At 38.3% G+C, this 21,975-nt stretch overlaps 1 protein-coding gene across 22 annotated transcripts in view; it reads left to right on the top strand.

The window, feature by feature from the left end:
• NEK10 (NIMA related kinase 10) overlaps positions 1-21,975 on the top strand; it is a 266,823-nt gene that overhangs the window by 6,367 nt on the left and 238,481 nt on the right. For all 22 annotated transcript variants that reach the window (XR_008523824.2, XM_054552456.2, XM_054552461.2 and 19 more), the window contains exons 2-5: positions 13,254-13,364; positions 13,651-13,711; positions 19,964-20,094; positions 21,811-21,909. Coding sequence is in view for 21 of the 22 variants with exons in the window: in XM_054552456.2 (XP_054408431.2) it covers positions 13,291-13,364; positions 13,651-13,711; positions 19,964-20,094; positions 21,811-21,909 (365 nt within the window). In the remaining variant the exon portion in view is untranslated. The remainder of the gene's footprint in view (positions 1-13,253; positions 13,365-13,650; positions 13,712-19,963; positions 20,095-21,810; positions 21,910-21,975) is intronic.

Here is a 21,975-nt window from a genome sequence, read left to right on the forward strand (position 1 = left end):
AATATGGAAAAATTTCTTAGAACAGTGGTCAGTATGCCTTGGGAGCATGTAAATGTTATTTATTTGTATTATGTTCTATTTGGAACACAATACAAGGAGAGAAATAAGTAAAGCAGGATGAAGGAATAGTAATCATCAGCTTGTGGATAGGGTGTATGGCTTGGATTTGGGAATAAGTCTTACATTTTGAAATATTTCATCTTCTAGATGAAAGTGAACTTTAAACAAACTTATGTATATGCCTGATATGTATCATGATTTAAGAAACAGGAATGGCCAGGCACGATGGCTCACTTTGGGAGGCCAAGGCGGGAGGATCACTTGAGGTCAGGAGATTGAGACCGGCCTGGCCAACATGGTGAAACCCCGTCTCTACTAAAAACACAAAAATTAGCCAGGTGTGGTGACGTGTGCTGGTAATCCCAGCTACTCTGGAGGCTGAGGCAGGAGAATCACTTGAACCCAGGAGGAGGAGGTTGCAGTGAGCCGAGATCGTGCCACTGCACTCCAGCCTGGGCAACAGAGCGAGACTCCGTCTCGAAAAAAAAAAAAAAAAAAAAACCCAACCAAAAAACCAAAAAAACAAAAACAAAAAAACAGGAATATGAGCACTGGATAAAACACATAGTTTTTCATTTGGTAAAATAATTACTTATCTATAGGTCAAACTCCCCTCATCTCAGCTAAAATCTGCCATGGTCATAATGAAAATCATGGACTTAAGTCCATAGAGTTGGCATCAGTTCAAAGCTTATTAAATATTGTATTAGAAATAGTTATGATAGACACAGATTCTAGCTTCAAAGCAGTCAGCAGAATCAAAGTGACAAAATGACAATTGACTGGCTCATGTCTACCAAAGATATCTAAGCCCTCCTGTAAAAATTAAAGTAAAAACTACAAGCAGGACAGATAAAGCACAGCAGCCATAACACTGACCTTGGGCCATCAGGAAAAAGTTGCACAGTATTTAGTATATTTTGCAAAAGACAGGGAATTGTTAATATGAAAAGTATGAACAAAATAATATTTGTTTATTAAAGAAGTAAATATTTATGTAGAAAATTCACTTAGGTGAATAGAGAGCTGGATAAATGCCACCAATAAATGAGAGTTAGTACTGCATTAGATTAACAGGAAGGGTTCTGCCTGGCTTCAAATCTCCGCTCTGCCGCTTACCAGCTGTGGGACCTTGGCAAACGAATGAACCTCACTGGGCCTCATTTCCTTCGTGTGTAAATTAGGGACAGTAAGAGTAGCTACCTTACAGATTCATTAGGAGTGTTACGTTAGGTAATGTATAGAAAGCACTTAGAACAGTGCTGGCACCACCATGTAAATGTTTGCTCTTATTATGACTGTTGTTATTACTAGGTGTGAGATCTTGGCCAAGTTCCTTGACATTTTAGTGCCTCAGTTTCTTCATCTGTAAGTTGGAGATATAATACTAATCACCTCAAAGGGTTGTTTTGAGGATTAAATGAATATACTAATGTGCTTGTGAGAATAACCCTTAATAGGGTTTTAAAAATTAAAATGAAAACCATTTGTGACATTGAATTTAAATGCTATTTTTAATTTTATCTCTAGTATTTTTCATTAATGAGTCAAAGTCAATGAATATAGACAAATGATTTAAAATAAATACACGGCCAGGTGCTGTGGCTCACGCCTGTAATCCCAGCACTTCGGGAGGCCAAGGCAGGTGGATCAGCTGAGGTCAGGACTTTGAGACCAGCCTGGCCAACATGGTGAAACCCCGCCTCTACTAAAAATACAAAAAAAAAAAATTTAGCCGGGCATGGTGGTGGGCGCCTGCAATTCCAGCCACTCGGGAGGCTGAGGCAGGAGAATCGCTATCGCTTGAACCTGGGAGGCAGAGGTTGCAGTGAGCCGAGATTGTGCCACTGCACTCCAGCCTGGGCGACAAGAGCAAAACTCCATCTCAAAACATAAATAAATAAAATAAATTAAATACACGAACTCTTCAAATGAAGTAATATTATTACCAGCCTGGGCGACATAGTGAGACCGCACTTTCCACACACACACACAAAAGATAATACTTACAACAGCTATCATAACAGTAACATATTTCTCTAGTTGTTGACGGTTCTAAAGGGGTGTCACTCTATTTTATTTAGTCCTGACTACCACCTTGTCATAGGCATGTTGTTATTTCTAATTTTCGGTCAATGAGAAAATAATCAGAGAAGTCCAGTGACATTTCTGAGGTCACTCATTGGGCAAGTGGAAACCAAGTCTCCTCTACCCCTGTTATTCTTTTTGACTATATTCCAGTGGTGTAACCAGAAGAATTCACATTCCCAGACTTGTCAACTTGCATCAGTGGAGACAGTGGCTTTCATATAATACACATGTGTATGCTACACTTGACACAATGTGAATACTCATCTTTCCTTTAGGAAACCTTGTTGTCCTGTTCATGTATACTTGAGGTAGTCCATCTTTAACATCAATGTAATACTTTATATTCTTTTCTTTGTGGCTTTCTTGTATTTATAGAGAGATTTTGTCAAATCAACATGCTGCAATCACTGGATACTAGTCAGCTGGGGCAAACTTATTTGCTGTTCTTTTTCGTTGTCTTTACTCTCCATATCTACATCATGATATTCCAGTTATATTTGGAGCTTCCCAATCACATTTAACTTTGGATTTGTTCATTGACTGATTCATTCAGCAATTATTTATTAAATCCCTCTTTTGTTGTAAACTACAAAGTATGTGCTAGATACTGGGAATGAGCCAAAAAGCTGTCCTCCATATGCTTGACTAGTTTACTGTAAACTAATGGAGATGGACATATGTATTTATTGAATTATGACCTGAATCAGCCTCTTTGTCAAAAGCTACAAGGCAATGCTTGGCAGGGTTGTGACCCTGTCTAGGAGTTCAGCCCAAAGAATGGATACTTCAGTTGAGACATGAAGGATGCGACATCCAGCCTTTCCATACCACTGTAGCCCTTGAGTCCAGGAGTAAAGGCCTGGGGATATTCAGGAGAAGTAACTCTGTGGTGGCAGTTCAGGACCAAGTGTGAGTAGCAGCTGGCTAGGCGGCCAGGAGCGTCAATTGCATGCAGCACCTCGCAGACCTTGGTAAATTTTCTTTTTATCCCAGGAGAAATGGGAAGCATATAAGGGCATAATTGGTCAAATATGTACCATGAAAAGAGTGCTTTTGTTGATGTGTGGAGATAGTTTTTTTGTTGTAGTTGGGGAGAGGGAGAAATTGGAAGTTGGGAGATCATTTAGGAAGTGATAATGGTAGTTCAGGTGAGCACTGATGTAAGTTTGGACTAGGGCGTTGGCAGTGAGGGTGGAAGATAAGTGTCATATTTAATAGAAAAATAGGACTTAGTAGCCAAATATCAGATACGCGGGTGAGGAAGAGGAAGGTGTCATTTTTCTGACGTCCATGCCAAAGGACTCTCTCTTATTTGAGACTATTTGAGACAGGATGAATGAATGTGTTAGGTTGGCGCAAAAGTAATTGCGGTTTTTGCTATTGAAAGTAATGGCAAAAACCGCAATTACTTTTGCGCCCACCTAATATGTTTGCATTCTCCTTGCCTCATATAATTACCTCTGGTGTTCCTGCTACTTAATGCAGTTCTTTGAATTCCGTGAACACTCTAACATTACCTCAGGTCAATTCCTCTTTATCCAAAAGAGTTGGCCAAAGATTAATGGAATGTGATTATAAGCTGAATGATCAGCATATAGATGTTTTACATTTCCAAGAATAGCATTGCTTCCAAACTCCTTAGCCATTAGGAGTTCCATAAGCTGGCTTGCAGACTGAAGGCTGCCACTTACTCCTTTTCCCAACACTCGCCTTCTTCCAGATCCTTCACCTCCAGCTCCACTCATCTACTCACTGTCTCCTCAAGCCACTTTCAGCATCTTGCCTGCATCCCTGTGTTCACTGGCCAGGCCCGTTGTTCACCCCCCTGCCCATCCTTCTGGACCTTCTTCAAGTTCGCTGTTCACAAAATCTTTCTATAATCTTTCCTCTGATTTCATTCAGTTTATAATCTCATTCGGACTTTTTTTTTTTTTTTTCTTTTTGACACTTCTAGTGTTCTTATTTAATCCATTGTATTTGCCTGAACCATTAAAAAATGTCTTCTTTTACAAAGAGACATTATCAGCAGTTTCATATGCTTTACCCTACATATTTATGATTTCCCACACACATTGGATTGTAAAGAGATTTTTTTTTTGGTAGTGCCCAGGGGTCTTGTGAACAGTCAGAGCACAGTAAATAATAAAATGCACTTGAAATAAAATGTTATTAGATGAAATTCAATTTTATTTTATAGCTCAGAAAGTACTTCTAGTTTTTGCAGTGCCACCAAACATACGAACATCAATTTGCTGATTCAGTCTTCTCTTCACTTGTGAAAGTTCTAGGGGTTTGGGTTGAATCTGTACTTACTTTATTACTTATTACAATGATGGTTAACTATTTTATTGGAAGACATTATGGACCATGTCTTATTCAGTGTTGTGTCCTCAGTGCCTGGCATATATTAGGGACTCAATAAATATTTCTTGGAGTAACGAATAAATATAATTCTCACCTTTCTGTTTCTCACAAAATCAGGAAATAGAATATACTCTTATTCTATTTGGGGTCAATGAGAAAGAGAAATTTAGTGTGCTACTTTATTTATTTTTGTTGACGGGTTAATATAAATTCTTCCTTCACATCATCTGGACCTTTTCTCCTCTTTTCAATATCGCTACTTAATATGTAAGTCTCAGGTTCATTTGCTCTAACACAGGCACATTGTAAACCATATGATGAGTAGAATTGGATGCTGTAGCAGCTACGCAAGGCACAGACATAGCATACCACAAATATCATTATGCAATGACAATGGAGGGGATCCACAGAATCTACATTTATATCTGCAGATTTCCCTTTACAATAAAAGATATGAGTTGGAATGAGAATAAGTCAGGAAATAGGGAGGTTATAGTGGTATCTGTTGCACATATTCTAGTTAATTTTGGAGCAGCACTCAGACCAACTTGGGTCAGTATTAGCCAGAGGAAAATGAAAGTCAGCACTTAAAGGAGTGTCCATCATCATAGCAGGTGGTCAGTAACTATTTGGAGGATTAAGTGCGAGAGGGTTAGAATACTATTAGAATTCTTGGTTCCTTTTATCCCCAAGTGCTTGTTTACATATAAAATAGAAAATTGCTTAAAGTATTGGCTATTTGCACAAGGAAGGTGGTAAATGTACTGACTCAGGAGCAAGGCCATGATAATAATGCTTGTCCTTAGCTGACGACACAGTCCTGCCCTTGGAGATTCTGTACCAACCGTGTCTTTGTTTACCACGCTATGATGATTAAAATACACCACCTACATATTTCACATGAGTGAACCAGGATGAATGAATGGATGTTTGCAAGCACCCCAGGGTCCAGGAGGTGAAGTTATGCAAACATCAGTTGTTATTATATCACCCTCTGCCCTTGGCTAAGGACCAATATCAACAAGTTCTCTTTTTCCCATCTGCCTTAGAGTTTTCCATGAAGATTTAGATCCTGAAGGTGAAGTGCGCTTTGTTCTCCTTCTACTCCTAAAGATGCAGTGTGGCCTTTGACACATTTTTCCTCTCTGGGTCTTAATTTCCTCCTCTAGTAGAAGGGAGCTGAATCATGGTCTGCAACTGGTGACCTGTAGATTTCTTTTGTTATTTTGTGCAAGTGTCTTGTCTTGTTTTGCTTCATTTTAATGTGCTTTTGAATCCCTCTTGGGAGAATGTGCCTTCTCAGGTGTGACCGAAGCTCTACCACTGTCTACACCTGTCTTCATTCATTTACATTCTGTTCTTGGGCCTGGAGGGTGTTAGACGTCCTGATACTACATGTTCTCTGAGGCTTATTCTTGTCATAGCTGTCTCTTTTCTGCTAACTCCACATATAGTTCCCATTGAAGAACAATAACAATGTAATATAAGGGATAAAATCAAGACAACAGTTTAGACTAGAGAACCAGATGTCCTTTTTAAACTGTAATGGGTATTAGCAAGTTAAGTTTCTTACAGGATTTCCTCAACTTTTTGCTCACCTTATTTTGAAAATGTGTGCGTGTTTGTTTATTTTCCAGCAATTTGACCAATTTAACTTGACATTTTCTGTGGAGGATTTATAGTTTTCTAAAGCATACATAATTTGAAAAGTCCAAGCACTATATATTTGTGAGATTTAGTGCAAATATTCTTTGCAAAAAGAAAATTGTTTCTTTATTCTCAAAGCACTTAACTATATAAACCGCTGAAGTGGTGAATACATTTTAAGTGTGTATTTTGAAATAATTTGAGACTTAACATAAAAACTGCAGAAACAGCACAGAATTCCCATATACCCTTCACTCAGCTTCCCTCAAGGTTGACATTTGCCATCGCCATGTTGCAGTCATCAAAACTGAGAACTAAACATTTAACCAGTGCATTTTAACATGTTTGTCTTATCTCTGGCTGCTCTATGTGAATTTTCATCTTATTTTAACTACTTTTCTCAAAGAATCACTATTAGAGGAATTTTTAGAAAAATATCTACAGTAAAGGAATTAGAGAAATGGTTTTCCATTTTCTACTTCTAGTTAGTTACGGGGCTGAAATTTCTCTAAATTCTTTTAATATGTCTCTTTGAAAACAGAACTGTAACTTGTCATCTAAAATGAAAGGTTAATCATTATTCATCAGAAGAAACAGAGACTTCTTGTCAGTACAGGAAGTTCTAACTTCCTTTTGTGGCAGGGTTCATTGCAGTTTATTTTAGTGCTTTTTTCAAAATTGTCAAATTTGTCAAAATTGACATAGCCAAAGTGGTAATTAACTTTAATCTGATGTATTTTCACTGTTATTACTTTATTTTTGATTGATTGATTGATTTTGATTTTTTTTTTTTTTTTTGAAACGGAGTTTCATTCTGTCGTCCAGGCTGGAGTGCAGTGGCACTATCTCGGCTCACTGCAACCTCTGCCTCCTGGATTCAGGTGATTCTCCTGCCTCAGCCTCCTGAGTAACTGGGACTACAGGCGTGCACCACCACACCTGGCTGATTTTTGTGTTTTTAGTAGAGACGGTGTTTCACCATGTTGGTCAGCCTGGTCTCGAACTGACCTCGGGTGATCTGCCTACCTTGGCCTCCCAAAGTGTTGGGATTACAGGCATAAGCCACCACTCCCTGGCCTGTTATTACTTTATAAGTACTGTTTTTAACCATTAGTAAATGTAGTAAATAAAATGGAGTATTTACAAGGATGCAACCTAAGTGATTAGTAGGAAAAAAAATATATTTGTGGATTTGTAGGCAATTTACTATAATGATTCAAATGACTCTGTTTCATATTTAGTAAATATGAGGCCACCTGAGGATCTTTTGAGTAGCTAAGGCAACCATGGAATAAAAACGGGTTTCTGGGTAGAGATCTGAAAACCATATCACAAATACTCCCTATGTTATTTAGTTAGTAGGTTAATATTGCACAATTTAGATTAATTACACTCAGTTAGGTAATTTTGCCATGGCATGTGTTTCTTTCTCTGTCACATGTGTTTACTCAGCAATTACCAAGACATCACGAGCAAATGAGGTGCGTCTCTAGGGACTTCTTTAGCATTAACCCAAATTTCAAACAATAGAGGATAGAAATTACTTCTGAGAGTTTCTTTTAAAAAATGGATTTAAAAATTCAACAATGAATCATAACTGTGATTATAGCTGTACTTGTCTAGGGCTGTAAGCACCAAACCCTGAGGTTTGGAAAAGTCTCTTCTTTCCCATCTGAGATGGTGTTCAGGTCCCGTGACTGAGGTGTACAAAAAAAGCAAAGACACCAGAAGTTTCTGTTTTTAAAGTAGCATGCCTTTGGTTTTTATATATAATCTTTCACTACTGTGACTACTCCCTATATAAAAAAATAACAAACTTAATTTCCACCGTCTCATTAGAATGGAAGAAAAACCCATATAGGTACAAGTGTTTGTGTAGAAAATTCTCTAACACTTATTTTACAGATAAGGCCAAAAGTTTTTGTAGAAAGCCAACGTTTTTGGCCTAATCTCATTGGTAAAATAAGCGTTAGAGAATCAGTGGTTTTCTATTTTTATTTTTAGCAATAGAATCCTTTTCTCTAATGAAGCTGTATGCAGAACCCCAGAGAAATAAGATTGCTTTGGTTTAAATGGAGAGTCCACCTTGAGCTTTAACTGCTTGGCCACAGTTCTCCTTTCCTAGCCTCACTCTCGCCCTCTCCTGGTTGTCATGGAATTGTCCATTTCTGGGTTATCCCCTCAGACTCTGTACTTAGGGCTGTGGTTCTCAATTAGAGATTCATCTAGGGTTGCTGTGAAAACAGTTCTGTTACTTAAAAAGATAGACTTTAATAATCCAGATCAGTGGTATTCAGGGGATATTCAGACTGGTGTGTTACTGGTCCATGAGCAGATAAAGACAGAAATTGAGAGTAAGTGTTTAGAAATATTTACAGCACTTCAGCATTGCCAGGACATCTTAGGCACATCACCAGTGGCGTTGTCTCACTGAACAGGATTTGAACCAAAAGTATCAGTCCATAAAAGATTGGAAATTTAAAAGAGTTCTTTATTACAGATAATTTCAGAAGCACAGCGATGAGTATTTTCTTATATAGAACTCTAAGTTTCCCCCCAATGACTGAATAATTCCTGAATGTGCTCAGGATTATTACAACATCACAAATGCTCATCAACTGATTTTATTTATAAAAGAGCTTTATGAGCAATTTGTTGACCTAAAAAAGTAATGACACAGGTTTTTTAAAAAAATAATCCTTTTATCCGTTCATCCATTTATTAGGCATTGCATTCAATAAATATTTATTATTTGCCTACAACTCACCATTCTCTGGTGAATAATGGAAGCCCAGTTCCTGGCCTTCTGTGGTAATAAGGCAATTGCAACATTAAAACCTCCCAGAGCAAACCCATACATTTGATATTGCATTTTCCTGATTACCACATAATAATAATATGTGAGGAGTATAGGCTGCTCTGGGGGCATCGAGAAGGAGCACCAGACTTGGGATGTCAGGGGAGGTTCTAAGCCTCAAAATAAGTAACTGTTAAAAGCAAATAACTCGCAAAATAAGTCACTCCTTACAGATTGTGATACATATTTTTTGAGGGCTTATGCCATGCTTACACTGTGTCATGCACTATGTGCTGTTCTATGTGTCAGGGACATATTTGTGGATGAAACAGACACAGTCCCTGCTGTATGAGGCTTATAAGCTAGTTCAAAGAAGTCAATAAATGGACGAGGGGATTTCCAGTGTTGATGAACTCCAGAAGGAAAGAAAACAGAGTGCTGTGGTAAGTATGAATGTGTGGGGGTGAATATGTCACAGAGATTCATCAGAGGAGCCCCCACTTAGGAGAGCACATCTGACCTGAAACCCAAAGGATATGGAGAAGCCAGCGTGAGATTATGGGAAAAGAACAGCAAGCAGGCAGAAAGTGCTTAAGGCAAGAATATAGTTGGCATGTTCATGGGCACAAGTGGTCTTAGTCTGTTTTGTGCTGCTATGATAGAATACTACAGACTGGGGTATTTATTTATTTGTTTATTTTTAAGAGACAGGATCTTGTGCTGTTGCTCAGGCTGGAATGCAGTAACGCCATGAGGGCTCACTGCAGTCTCAACCTCCTGGGCTCAAGCAATCCTCCTGCCTCAGCTTCTTGAAGCTTGCACTACAAGTACACACCACCACACTTGGCTTATTTTTAAATTTTTTGCAGAGATAGAGTCTTGGTATATTGCCCAGGGTGGTTTCAAACTCTTGACCTTCAAACCATCCTCCCACTTCAGCCTCTGAAGGTGTTAGGAATATAGGTATGAGCCTTCATGCCTGGCAGACTAGGTAATTTATAAAGAACAGTTCTGGAGGCTGGGAAGTCCAAGATCAAGGTGCTAGTAGGCTTGGTGTCTGGTAAGTGCCCAGTCCCTGCTTCCAAGATGGAGCCTTGAATGCTGTTTTTTTCTGGAAGGGAGTCACACTTTTTCTTACATGGCAGAAGAGCAAAGAGAGAGAACTCATTCCTGAAAGCCCTTTGTAAAATGCACTAAACCCACTCATGAGGACAGACTTGTGGCTCAATTATCTCTCAAAGGTCCTACCTTTTAATACTGTTTTAGTGGCAATTAAATTTCCACATGAATTTTGGAGAGGATAGACATTCAAACCATAGCATTTGGCATGTTCGTGGGTTCATGTTTCTCTCTAGAAAGCCAACATGGCTGAAGTGGAGGAAGCAAGAGGGAGAGGGGAGGAGGCAAGCTCAGAGCAGTGAAAGTCATGGTTGGAAGCCAAGTCCAATAGGAGGACACAGGAAGGTTGGAAGCCACAGAGTGGTACGATCTGATTTACATTTTAAAGCATTCCCTGGGGTTCCTGAGGATGTAGAGGAGCAAGGGTGGAAGCAGAGAGACTGTTGAGGGGGTTGTGGCAGTCATCCAGGCAGAGAAGATGGTGGCTTGGAGTAGGGTGATAGTAGGAGTGGAAAGAAGGGAAAGCTAACTAGTTTTGCTGGTGGCTTGAATATGGGAGGTAGAGGAAAGAGAGGAGCCAAGAATGTCCCCTGAACTTTTGTCTTGAGAGCCATTGTGGTGCCAGTTACCAAGATGAGGAGCACTAGGGGCATTTGGTACTAGGGGGTGGGGGTCAAGAGTTCTGTTTAGGGTATGTTAAATTTGGGATGCTCATTAGGCATCCATATGGTGACTTTGTGAATTTAGGAGGTCAGAATGGGGTTAGGGCTGAACATATAAATTTATAATTGCTGATGGTATGTAAAACCATGGGACTGCAAGAGATCCTTGGGAGAGGGGGCAGATAGAGAAGGGAAAAGGACCAAGGACTGAGCTGCTAGGACACGAGATCATACCAACGTCTGGCGAGGTCAAGCAAAGAAAGAGGGAAATTCAACTCAGTAGTTGGAAGCTAATGCAGTAGGCGATGCTTAGTTTGTATCCATAGCAAAGATCCTTTACCTTCATTATCCACAGCTTTTCCGCATGGAGTCGGTGATTTTAGTGGATTTATGTGGGCACTCTGCCCAGAGCCTCTCCCATTCCTTGGGACTGTGTGTCCTGGTATTGGCTTCAATGTTCTGCTTTAACAGCTAGATTCTGTATGTCTTTTTTAGAGGACTGCCTCTAAGTGACTTGGAGTCACTACCACAAGAGAGGAGTGCCTGGGGAGTTATGACTGAAGGCTACAGGAATATGAGAGCCAGGCTCTCTCTTCTCTCAGTTTAGACAACTCTGAGGACTAATCTACACTGCAGCATTCTTCCATGGGCTTAGACCGAAGCTACCCTCTAGAGAGCTTTTGCGTTAGCACCCTTGCCTGACCTCTATTGGGAATGCTTTCTTAATACATTGTCTGCCTTTGGGCAACTTAACATATGAACTGCCCTTCCTTCCCCCATCTCCCATTTCATATTATAGTATAGACATTAGTATAATGTAATCATTTTTGTTAATTTAAAATGGGATTAGGTTAAATATTTTAAAGCATTCCCAACTTCTCAAAGCTTTTTTTCAGAATATCTCCATTTGAGCAGCCATTAAATGGAAAGGATTTTGTTTTTTATCCTAAAGGCAATTGTCTGTTTCTGCTGATTCTGGTGAATTTGTTTACTGTTTAATTAAGTGAAACATTTCCAAAGAGTCATCTATATTCAGCCTTCCAGCTCACAGAGTACATGCTGATCTCAAACAGATATAACAATTAGATCATTATTTCCTGTTCACACACTTGTTCAATACAATTATGGAAATTAAGCAAGAGAATAAGACAGGGTGTTCAGCGAGTTTGATAGTGGTAAATGCGATCCTCTTCTAGCAGAAGAAGCCTATGAGCTTTTCCATAGGCTCTCCTGTGCTTGTCATTGCGGCTTCTATTTTCTGCTTCTAAAACAGTCTGTAGCTATAGTTTGAGCAGGAATTTGAAGCCAACAGCAGGACAGTGTGGCTATGTAGTTTTTCTTCTGTCTTTGAGGGAAGAGTAAAGTTAGATTCTATTTATTTTGAATGGATTTCCATTTATTTTAGAACTTACGGGGCATTTTTGTATTTGCATATTAAAAACACTTGGGTCTTTTGCTTTTAAACATTACCTTACAGATCCTCCATTCTTTTTACCTCCCCTTCTCTACCTTCTCCCTTCTCTTTCTTTCTTTTGGAGTAAAAATAGATGCTAAATCTCTACCTGAACTCCTCACAAACATGTTTTAAAGTTCATGAGTGGGTTTTTGTTTGTTTTTTTGCTTGTGGTGGAAACACATACCTGTAATAGCTTCTTTAACCTTTTAGCAGTTTTCGATCTGAGAATGGGCATAGTAAAGGGTCAATAAATATTTGTTGAATGAAAGAGGTGGTGTTATATCCTCGGTACAATCCTAAAGTGTTAATATTGTACCTTTTATTGTTGTGCTCCTGTGCTGAGAGACCCGGTCCCTGGCTCTTAATTGTAGCCCAATTATTTGTCAAAAATATGACAAATATATTGGGAAAATCATTTTTAAATCCTTAAACTGTCGTTGAGCATTTCACAAAATTAAATTTCCCTAGATTCAGTGGAAGTGAAATGCCCATTGGTACATTCCTTTTGCCTCTAAATACTTCTGAAACACTTGGATTTTGACCATAGATTTCACAATACATTGAAGCATGCTATTATAAGACAATAATGCATTCTTTTTCATGCCTGAACAACACATTGAAGTAAAACTGTGGCATTGAAGCACAGTTGGAAAATTTACATCCAGTCAAATTAAACCCATATAACACACTTAATTTTGTATTTGTTATGTAATTGAAAATATGAGCATCTTCAACTTTCTATTTCTATTCTGAAAATTAAAATAATTGCATTAGAAATTGATTAAGAAAAATAAAAGCAAACCAATTGTTCTTTGTCTATTGGCAAACCCATACTTATCTTTTGAGTGAGGGTAAAGCAGGCCCTAAATGTTCCCAATGTCCTTTGAATGATAAATAGTAAGTGGTATTCATATTAACACTTTTATTATTGTATTAGAACTAAATCTAGGTTTTCCATGTTTAAATAGATGTTATAAGTGGGTTTTGTCTGTATTAACTGAGAATATTTTGGCGCACACAACCCAACTAAAATTTTCCCTCTGGTTTAATTTGAAAGGAATGTGATGTTAATTCTGGGGCGTTGATGTTTTACAATGCCTGATCAAGACAAAAAGGTGAAGACCACAGAAAAATCAACTGATAAAAAACAGCAAGAAATCACCATCAGGTAACTCCCTAATGAGTGTTTGCTAATTATTAACTCAGGCAGTGGCCATTGAACAGATTTAATGGCTTTTTGAGAAATAGAGAAGACTCTTGACAACTATTATTCAGAGTTACAGTGTTTACTGAAACATTTGGTCATTTCTAGTGTTCTAAAGAAAATGTTTAGTGTGTGTATACGTTCCAGTTGATAAAAGCGGGCCTCCAAGTGGCAATGCCATCAGTGGGTAACATGATCTTGTTCACCTGGAGCCTTCTGTGGGTTCACATTGTGTTATTCTCTCTCCTAGGGACTATTCAGATCTTAAAAGACTTCGGTGCCTTTTGAACGTCCAATCAAGCAAACAACAGGTAGTGTTTTCAAAGAATGTTCATGTGGTAATAAAAGAAAAATCATATGTTTCCAAAGGGCTCCATTTAACATCTCTACGAACGATATGTCTGCTTTTCTTTGCTCATTCGCATCTTTGCTCTTTCTTCATCTGGCTGTTTCTCTGACACCTGGTTCAGGCTTTGTCAAGACTTGGCATCCACATTCTTCTCTCAGGCCAGGCTTTAACCTATGCTTGTCCTACTTAGCAAACCCTTTCCTCTTCGGTCTGTAAACAAACTGCATACTCTTTTACTGAATGGCCAACCTTTGGCTTTCCGAGCTTTAGGGAAATTGTTATTTTCAAAGCACTTGCTATCACATTTTTCTCCTCCTTCCCCCTCACTCTTCCCAATCCTGCCCCCTTGCTACAGTACCACTCTTGAGGCTTGCTGCACAATGTACCTCACCAAAAAGAGGGGCAAGAAGTGATTTTTGGCTATTTTTATAGTAGCATTTTAATGTTTTTATTAGAGAAAAAATGGTACTTCTGCTTGAATTTATCTCCAAACTTTTCATTTTGGTTTTGCACCTGTGAGACTTTGGAAAGTCATGAGATTAGAGGCCATCCAGGGAGGCTTGGGGAGCAGCATAGCAGTGCTAATAATAATGAAAATGGCAGACACTTATTTAGCACCTTAACTCATAAATGGCAGGGATGGGACCTGAACCCTGGTAGTCTGGCTCTAAAGTCTACATTGTTCTTGCTTAAGTAAATTTGTTTAAGAGCTCATGTGTTTGATAATCCAGCCCTGATAGTTTTTGTTATATCAACCACATTTACCAGAGAACTATAGCATTTCTATCTGCTTATACTGGAAAATGATTTGATGGCATATAAAAGCCAAATAATGATAGTTCATATTTAGGGAACACTTTCTATGTGCCCGCTGCTTTACGTGCATTACCCTGCTTAATAATTGCAACTCCCGTTTTTACAGATGAGGAAACAGGCACAAAGAAATCAAGTGACTTTCCCAAGACCAAACAACCTCCTAATTGGTGAAGTCTAGTTCTGAACGCAGACACCCCATCTTTGCAGTGTGTGCTTCTAAATGCTGAGATACCTGTTAAATGACTGGCAAAATTAAGTCCGTTCTTTCTGAAAGAGGCAAGCAAGATGGCTAGGCATACAGTTTAGAGTGTAGTGCCCATTCTTTCCCACTGTACATCCTGTGATGTAACCATAATATCAAAGACTTTTACTTTTTGCTTTTACTATTTCCTTCTCCTAAATTTCTTTCTTATAAAATCTCACCCATTTTCAAGACCCAACTCTAATGATATTAACTCCATATAGTTTCCATTCTAGAGGTGATCTCTGTCTTCCCAAGGTTCCTTCTTTTACTGCTGTGGCATTATTTTCTCCTGTGCTTTGGAAACTCTTGTTTACATGTCTTATTTCCTGACAAGATCTTGTATTTCCTAATGCCAGCAACTTTGACTTTTGCCTCTGGTTCACTATATTTGATGAGTTCTTGGCCAGATTTTGCTAAATTGAATTGTGACTTGAGAATTGGGTCACCACATGAGGATGTATAACCTCTTAGCCAGGGCAAAAAACAAAACAAAACAAAACAAAAAAACCAAAACCAAAAACCAATATGGTTTTTCTGGCTCTAATTTTCCAACTTTGAAGTTTATGCTTACTAGATCTCTTGTGTGCCCTTTCAACACTGCTTGCTTGATAACATCTGGCAGGCTTAATGAAAGTTAATTTAGTGATTTTTCCCCCTTTAACCAGTTTTCAAATTTGCAATCTGTTGTGGGACAACTTTACATAGCATATATTTTTGTAAAATCTTTCACATGTACAAAAATGTATATTTGTAATGCTTGAGTTATTCACAAAATAGATGGTACTAAAAAAAATAAAAATACTGTCAATTTAATGAAGATCCTTAGGTTTACAAAATTAATCCCTAATTGTGTTTATAAAAGTTTCATTCATTTGTAATTTTGAAATAAGAAATGTCATTCTGTCCTCCTTTTGGTAAAATAATGTGGAGACATTTATAGGAGAGGGAAGATATTGGAGAAAATAACTCAAGTTACACTTATTTATACTTTGCTTGTTCCAGAAAGAGTCATTAAGAGCTTATAAAGAGACAGAAAGTGTGATAGGTTGTCATACATTAAAACCAGGGCCCAAAATAAGAGAAAAACAAGGGTTGGGAGCAAAGTAGAGTTGGGGTCAAGCAGAAATGCTCAACAAAATATACACATCGGCAACATATTTGGTTCGGAGATTTTCAGTACTCAATTTGAAAAGTGAAACCTGTGATTAAGGCCCACTCAGCTGCATTTCTGCGCTAACAAGTTGTGGCCTGTTTTTTGCAAATGAACCAGGCTGGCCAAATTCAGGTTACAGAGGAAATCTACCTTGTGGGTAGAGAGTGCAGAGAACTGAATGCCCTTCCTCTGGATCTCTAAGGAGCGAGGCTACTTCCCCCGTTGTTCCATTGTGTTCCAGTGTTCTACTTTTGTTCTTTGTCCTGACCTACACTGTGTATCTCTGCATATCTCTAGGACAGTCTCATAATGTGACAGAACTGGAGACAGAGACACACAGAGGCAGAAAGGCCTCATTCAGGATGAGCAGGGTTAGAATAATCATAATCCAGGAAAACCCAATAACTCAAGAAAAAGAACTGCCCCAGGATTACTGAGGCAAAGTGAAACTACAAAGCTGATTGGAGATGTCACCAGAGGTTTTCACAAATCTTGAAGCAACCTGATGAGACCTGGAATTCAGATTATTTTCTTTCTCCACATTTAGAGCCATAGGAAGCTAGGGAATTTATTTGCAATTTTAAAAAAAGATGGAAGAAAGAAGAAAATTAATTTGTTATGGGCTTATTAATTGTCTTGAAATAAAGGAGGTTTTGATAGATGCTGTAAAAAGAAAATGTATAAGGCATGGTGGTGGCTCTTATGTTTTGAGAGAGCAGGAGTAGGCACAGATAATTATGGTATGAGGTAAGACACCATCCTGGTTGAATGTGCATGCAGTGAGGATATAGCTTTTGAGGAACAGGAAGCCAATTTTAGCTTGAATGACAAGGAAGGAGGTGGTTCTTAAAAAATAGGCTGGTTGTCCGTCAGTGGAATTAATGGAAAGGGCATTCTAGGTGAAGTGAGTAAAATAATCAAATATCTGAAGGAAGAAAAATGACAAGAATTTAAGTAAAAGGGTGACTAGACATTTCTATTCAATAAATAAAGCTGGAAGACACTGTTTAATGTCTGAAAGCCTATCTATGAATTTTGGACTTGATTCCATAAGCACCAGAGAACGTTGAAGTTTGCAAGCAGAAGTGACACGACATTCTTGACATTCTGGTCCATGGACTGCAACCCCCTCCCGTGACTCATGGGACTGTAAGCTCCTTGAAGACAAGAAGCCATGACTGTTCTGCTTACTATATATATACAGTGTCTCACACAATGTCTGGTGTATGATGTGTCTGCAACAAATACACTGAATTAATGGATGAGCTTTTCTGAAGGTGGTTTAGCAGATGAATTAGTTTGGCAAAGAGACTGAGAACAAAGTGAGCATTTGTTCCACAGCTTCACATTTGAATACCTACAATATGCCCATCTCTGTGAGAGGTGCTAAGAGCACAAAGATTAATAGATGTGATGCTGCCCTCAGGGTGGCCAAATTCAAGGGGAAAGGATGTTGTGTAAGCTATACATTATACTAGCCTGAGATAAGTTTTGAAAAAGAGGTAAGCATGGTATTGCCACCAGGAAAGGAATGAATAGCTCTATCCAGGAAGGCTTGGGCAAGTGCTTGTCAGGAGGTTGAGTCACACCCTGACCCAAGATCAGGAGTAACAGGCCGCAGATGCCCAGGTGTGGAGAGATCAGACACCCAGAAGATAGACAAATTGGGGACCCAAGAGAAAAGACTCTAGGTTTTGAACTGGATTCTGAATGTACATTTCTTTCATATGAAGTGCTACTTGCTTCAAGATGCCTACTATTAGGTTCCTGGTCTTTGCAACTATCAATGCCAAATCCATCTTATCTACCCGTTTTTTGTGAGTTGATTTCCGATACAGGCCGCCTGCTCTGCCTGCAAAGGGAATGGCTGCAAGCTGCGGCAGCTTTCCACTCCTCTCTTGGAATCACCTGGGCTTGCTTTCTCTGTGCTGGCTAATTTCTCTCTTGCAAACTTTTCTAGGAGTTGTGCTAATGGTAAGGGGGTTTAGAGTTTCTTGGGCCTGGAAAACCTGCTTCTTTTTTGCCGTGTATCATGATATTTTGAGTATAACATGGGAAAATTTGCTTGTGCTGTTACTTCATGTTAGATATCATTTGGATTAATAGTTCGTATTCAGAAATAACCTAATTTGTAATGACAAATTTTATTCATTTAGCAAAATTCATCTGTATAATAGGAATAATTATGAGGATTAAAAGAGTATGTACAAAGCAATTAGAACTATGCTTGACACATAGCAAGTGTTTTATAAATAGTAACTCATGCAATTTTCATAACTCTTGAGTTATATACTATTATTATTTCCATTTTAATGATACAGAAACTGATGCACAGAGGGATTGAGTAAAGTTTCTGAGATTATGCAGCTAGTTAATGGTAGATTTAAACTCATAGAATCTGGCCAGGGAATTCGTTGTCTTAACCACTAAGCGTTGCTGACTCAGCCTATTGTCTTTTGGTGGTTGTAGATTGGCTGACCGAATTGAGATAGAAAAGTAGTTTTATAGGATGGAAGATTTATTATTAACATTTTGAAAATCTGACCGTGGCTGGCATATGATAAAAAAGGATTTTAGTTTTTTTGTTAACTATTAAACGATGTCTTTATTATAATCCATTTTTCTGTAAGCTGACCTTATAAAAAGTCGGGCATATTCTCTTTGAATAAAGACATGATGTCTTTTTTTTTTTCTTTTTGAGATGGAGTTTCACTCTTGTTGCCCACACTGGAGTGCAATGGCACGATCTTGGCTCATCGCAACCTCTGCCTCCTGAGTTCAAGTGATTCTCCTGCCTCAGCCTCCCAAGTAGCTGGGATTACAGGCATGCACCACCACACCTGGCTAATTTTGTATTTTTAATAGAGACAGGTTTCTCCGTGTTGGTCAGGCTGGTCTTAAACTCCCTACCTCAGGTGATCCACCCACCTGGGCCTCCCAAAGTGCTGGGATTACAGGCATGAGCCACTATGCCTGGCTGGAAATGATGTCTTCATACTGATTTACATTAAATACTTCAGTGAAATAAGACAACAAGTGCAACATATTATAACTTTGTTTGGTAATATATAAAATGGAATAATTTACTGAAAAATGATTTTTTTGTTATGTTATACTCTGCTTACCTCATCTGTAATAATTTAGCTAATTATAGAACGTCCTTCATTTGTACTTTGGAAAAAGCAGGATATTTGTCTATACCATGCTCAACTTTATTGTGTTATCAGAAACCTTCGGGTTATCCCAATTATAGACAAATACTGGTAAGTGAAACTATTTGAATACTGATAACCTGACAATTTATTATTGCAAGTGGAAGCATAGTGAAGTTGTTGTAGTTAAATTTTTACTTATGGTAAATTTGATAATATATTTTAATGTCTTTTATAAATATGATTGAGTAATCAGGATGTTCAGACTGATTAAAAGTGATAGAATCTTCTTTATTGTTATATCCCTAACACCAGGAAAATAGTGTGTACACCTGGTAAATATTGAAGAATAAATGAATGTATGATGACTCATTCTCAATTTGGGCACTCTGCTCTATATCAGAGTGTTCTACCTGGATCCAGGAGCTCTCTAGTCAGCTTGCACGTTTGAATCACATGAGAAACTTCAAAACCTCCTGATGCCCAGGTGTCACCCCAAACCTGTATCTGTTTTAGGTGCTGGGGTAATAGCATTGAACAAAAACAGGCAAGTTCCTGCTTGTGTTGAGGTGACATTATGATCAAGGGAGACTAAAAGTAGATAAATAACTGTCAGATATGACAAGTGGTGTTACAAGCTATGAAGAAAAATAAAACAGTGTAAGGTAGATGTTTAAGTCAAAGATGCTTGATTTGAATCTTGGAAAACCCTTACATTTGAAAGGGTTGTTATCTTAATTATTGGCCTGGAAAAATATCTCATTCTCCTCATCCTCCCCATATTTTGTTACTTTCTTTATCCCGTGCTGAATTGTGATCCTCATGTACTCTATGCTTCTATTTCTGTAGCTTCCAGCCATTAACTTCGATAGTGCCCAAAATAGCATGACGAAGTCTGAGCCCGCCATCAGGGCGGGTGGACACAGAGCTCGGGGTCAGTGGCATGAATCCACAGAAGCTGTTGAACTTGAAAATTTTAGGTAAGAAATCCAGCATCTCCATCTTCAGCAACTTATTCTGCTTAGCTCACAGTTTTATTTAAGTTTATCCCAGGAGCTAAAATTTAAAACCCACTTCAAAATTTACCATAGAGATTCTTAATTTAATATTTTCAGTTAGTTCTTAAACCATTCCCAGAAATAATATGTAAATAACAGGTTTAATGGGTACAGGTGGAACTGACCTGGGAGATTTAGTACCCTATGCTGACATGCGTTTGGCATTGCTCAACGAGGAAGTGGTTCCAGATTATTGGCCTGGTTAGGCTTGTCCCAATCTTTGTCTGTCTAGATCTTGCCAGTAATGAGATGGCATAAAAGGAGCCGTTGCTGTGAACAGATGTGGTGGTTAAAGTATGTCGTTGTCAAAACAACTGAGGTTTTCAGTTGAAGGGGTTGCGGCACACCTCTAACATTGAAAGTGTCAGGTAATGTTCATCTCTGTTGCCATGCAGACCTCTGCAAAGTTACACATTCTTGTGGGCCACTCCCCTCTCAGGAGCTGGTTCTCTCAGTTTTACAGTGTGCTTGGGTCATTTGGCACTAAGTACCATGTAAATAGTAAGTGGCATGAAATATCAATATGAATATTCTAGAAGGATCATTTGTTTATTTGGCCTAGATTTTGTTTTTGTTTCCCTGTCGTCTTATGACAACAAATTTAATAGTATGGGAAAGTTACATGACATTTCATGTGTTCATATTTTAAAAATATATTTTTAGTGAGGAACACTTAAACACTTAAAAAATTGTCATAAAGTGAGTACCAGTGCCCATGTACTAAGAAACCATTACAACCCTCAGGTCACTAGGATGGGGACATGCTGTCCAATGGCATCTGAAAGACTGAGAAGGCAGAACATTACGCATGGCAACATAAGGTTACACACCTTTCCTTTGAGGTTGTATGTTCATGGAATTCCAGCTTATTTGTCTTAGATCTTAAAATTAGTTTTATTTAATTATGTGCAAAAATATTGTATCATGTATTTGGTAGCAATGTGACCCTTTTATTATCTCTTATCCTTTTCCAGTTTTAAAATAGAATGTTTTAGAGGTATTTTTAACCTCTTTGGTGGGCTGTAAGATCAGCAAAAAGAAGCTGAAGCTGGAATATCTCCGAATTTTGTTAAACACACACACAAAACCATATAAACAATCAACAGTGACAGTCAACATGGCTGAAGGTGTATAAAGTGTGTTAATAAACTCTTCTTATCTAGAAGGTATTATAAATGATAACCACTGGTGTTGATAGCAAGATCAGCCAGTGGCGTCGAGGGTATGTGGAAAAGTGGAGAGGGAATTCTTCTCTTCTTCCTGTTACACAGCTGTCTAAATAATGTGCCCCAATCATTCTTTCTCTCCATTTACCCTTTTCTTCCCTCCAACCAATTTTAGCCATTAGTGTTTATAGGGAATAATTTAATGAATATGTTAAAAGGAAATACATATGCTTGACTATATTTTATTTTTAACCTTATAATTGAATTTCTATTTCCTATTTTAACAGCTGATAGTTGCTTTTAGCAACATGTTAAATGCAAGTCTCCTTCAATATTTGCCTGAATCCTCATTAGTATAGTGGTTAGTAATAATGAAAACGTTACCTGAACATAGATGATCTTTGTCTGCATTGGCAATTTTGAGACAGCCTGATCTCTATTACAAAATCCTTTTCTGTTTGTTTTGTCTCAGTATAAACTACAAGAATGAGAGAAATTTCAGCAAACATCCTCAGCATAAACTATTTCAGGCGATCTTTACCGCCTTGGTGAAAAATAGACTCATATGCAGGTAAGATTTTTCCTGGAAAACAGGCTTTTACTGAAGAGTGGCATATGTCTTCTATCTTGTCTCTAG

This window comes from Pongo abelii, chromosome 2 (assembly GCF_028885655.2).
Source record: "Pongo abelii isolate AG06213 chromosome 2, NHGRI_mPonAbe1-v2.0_pri, whole genome shotgun sequence".
Taxonomy (NCBI): domain Eukaryota; kingdom Metazoa; phylum Chordata; class Mammalia; order Primates; family Hominidae; genus Pongo; species Pongo abelii.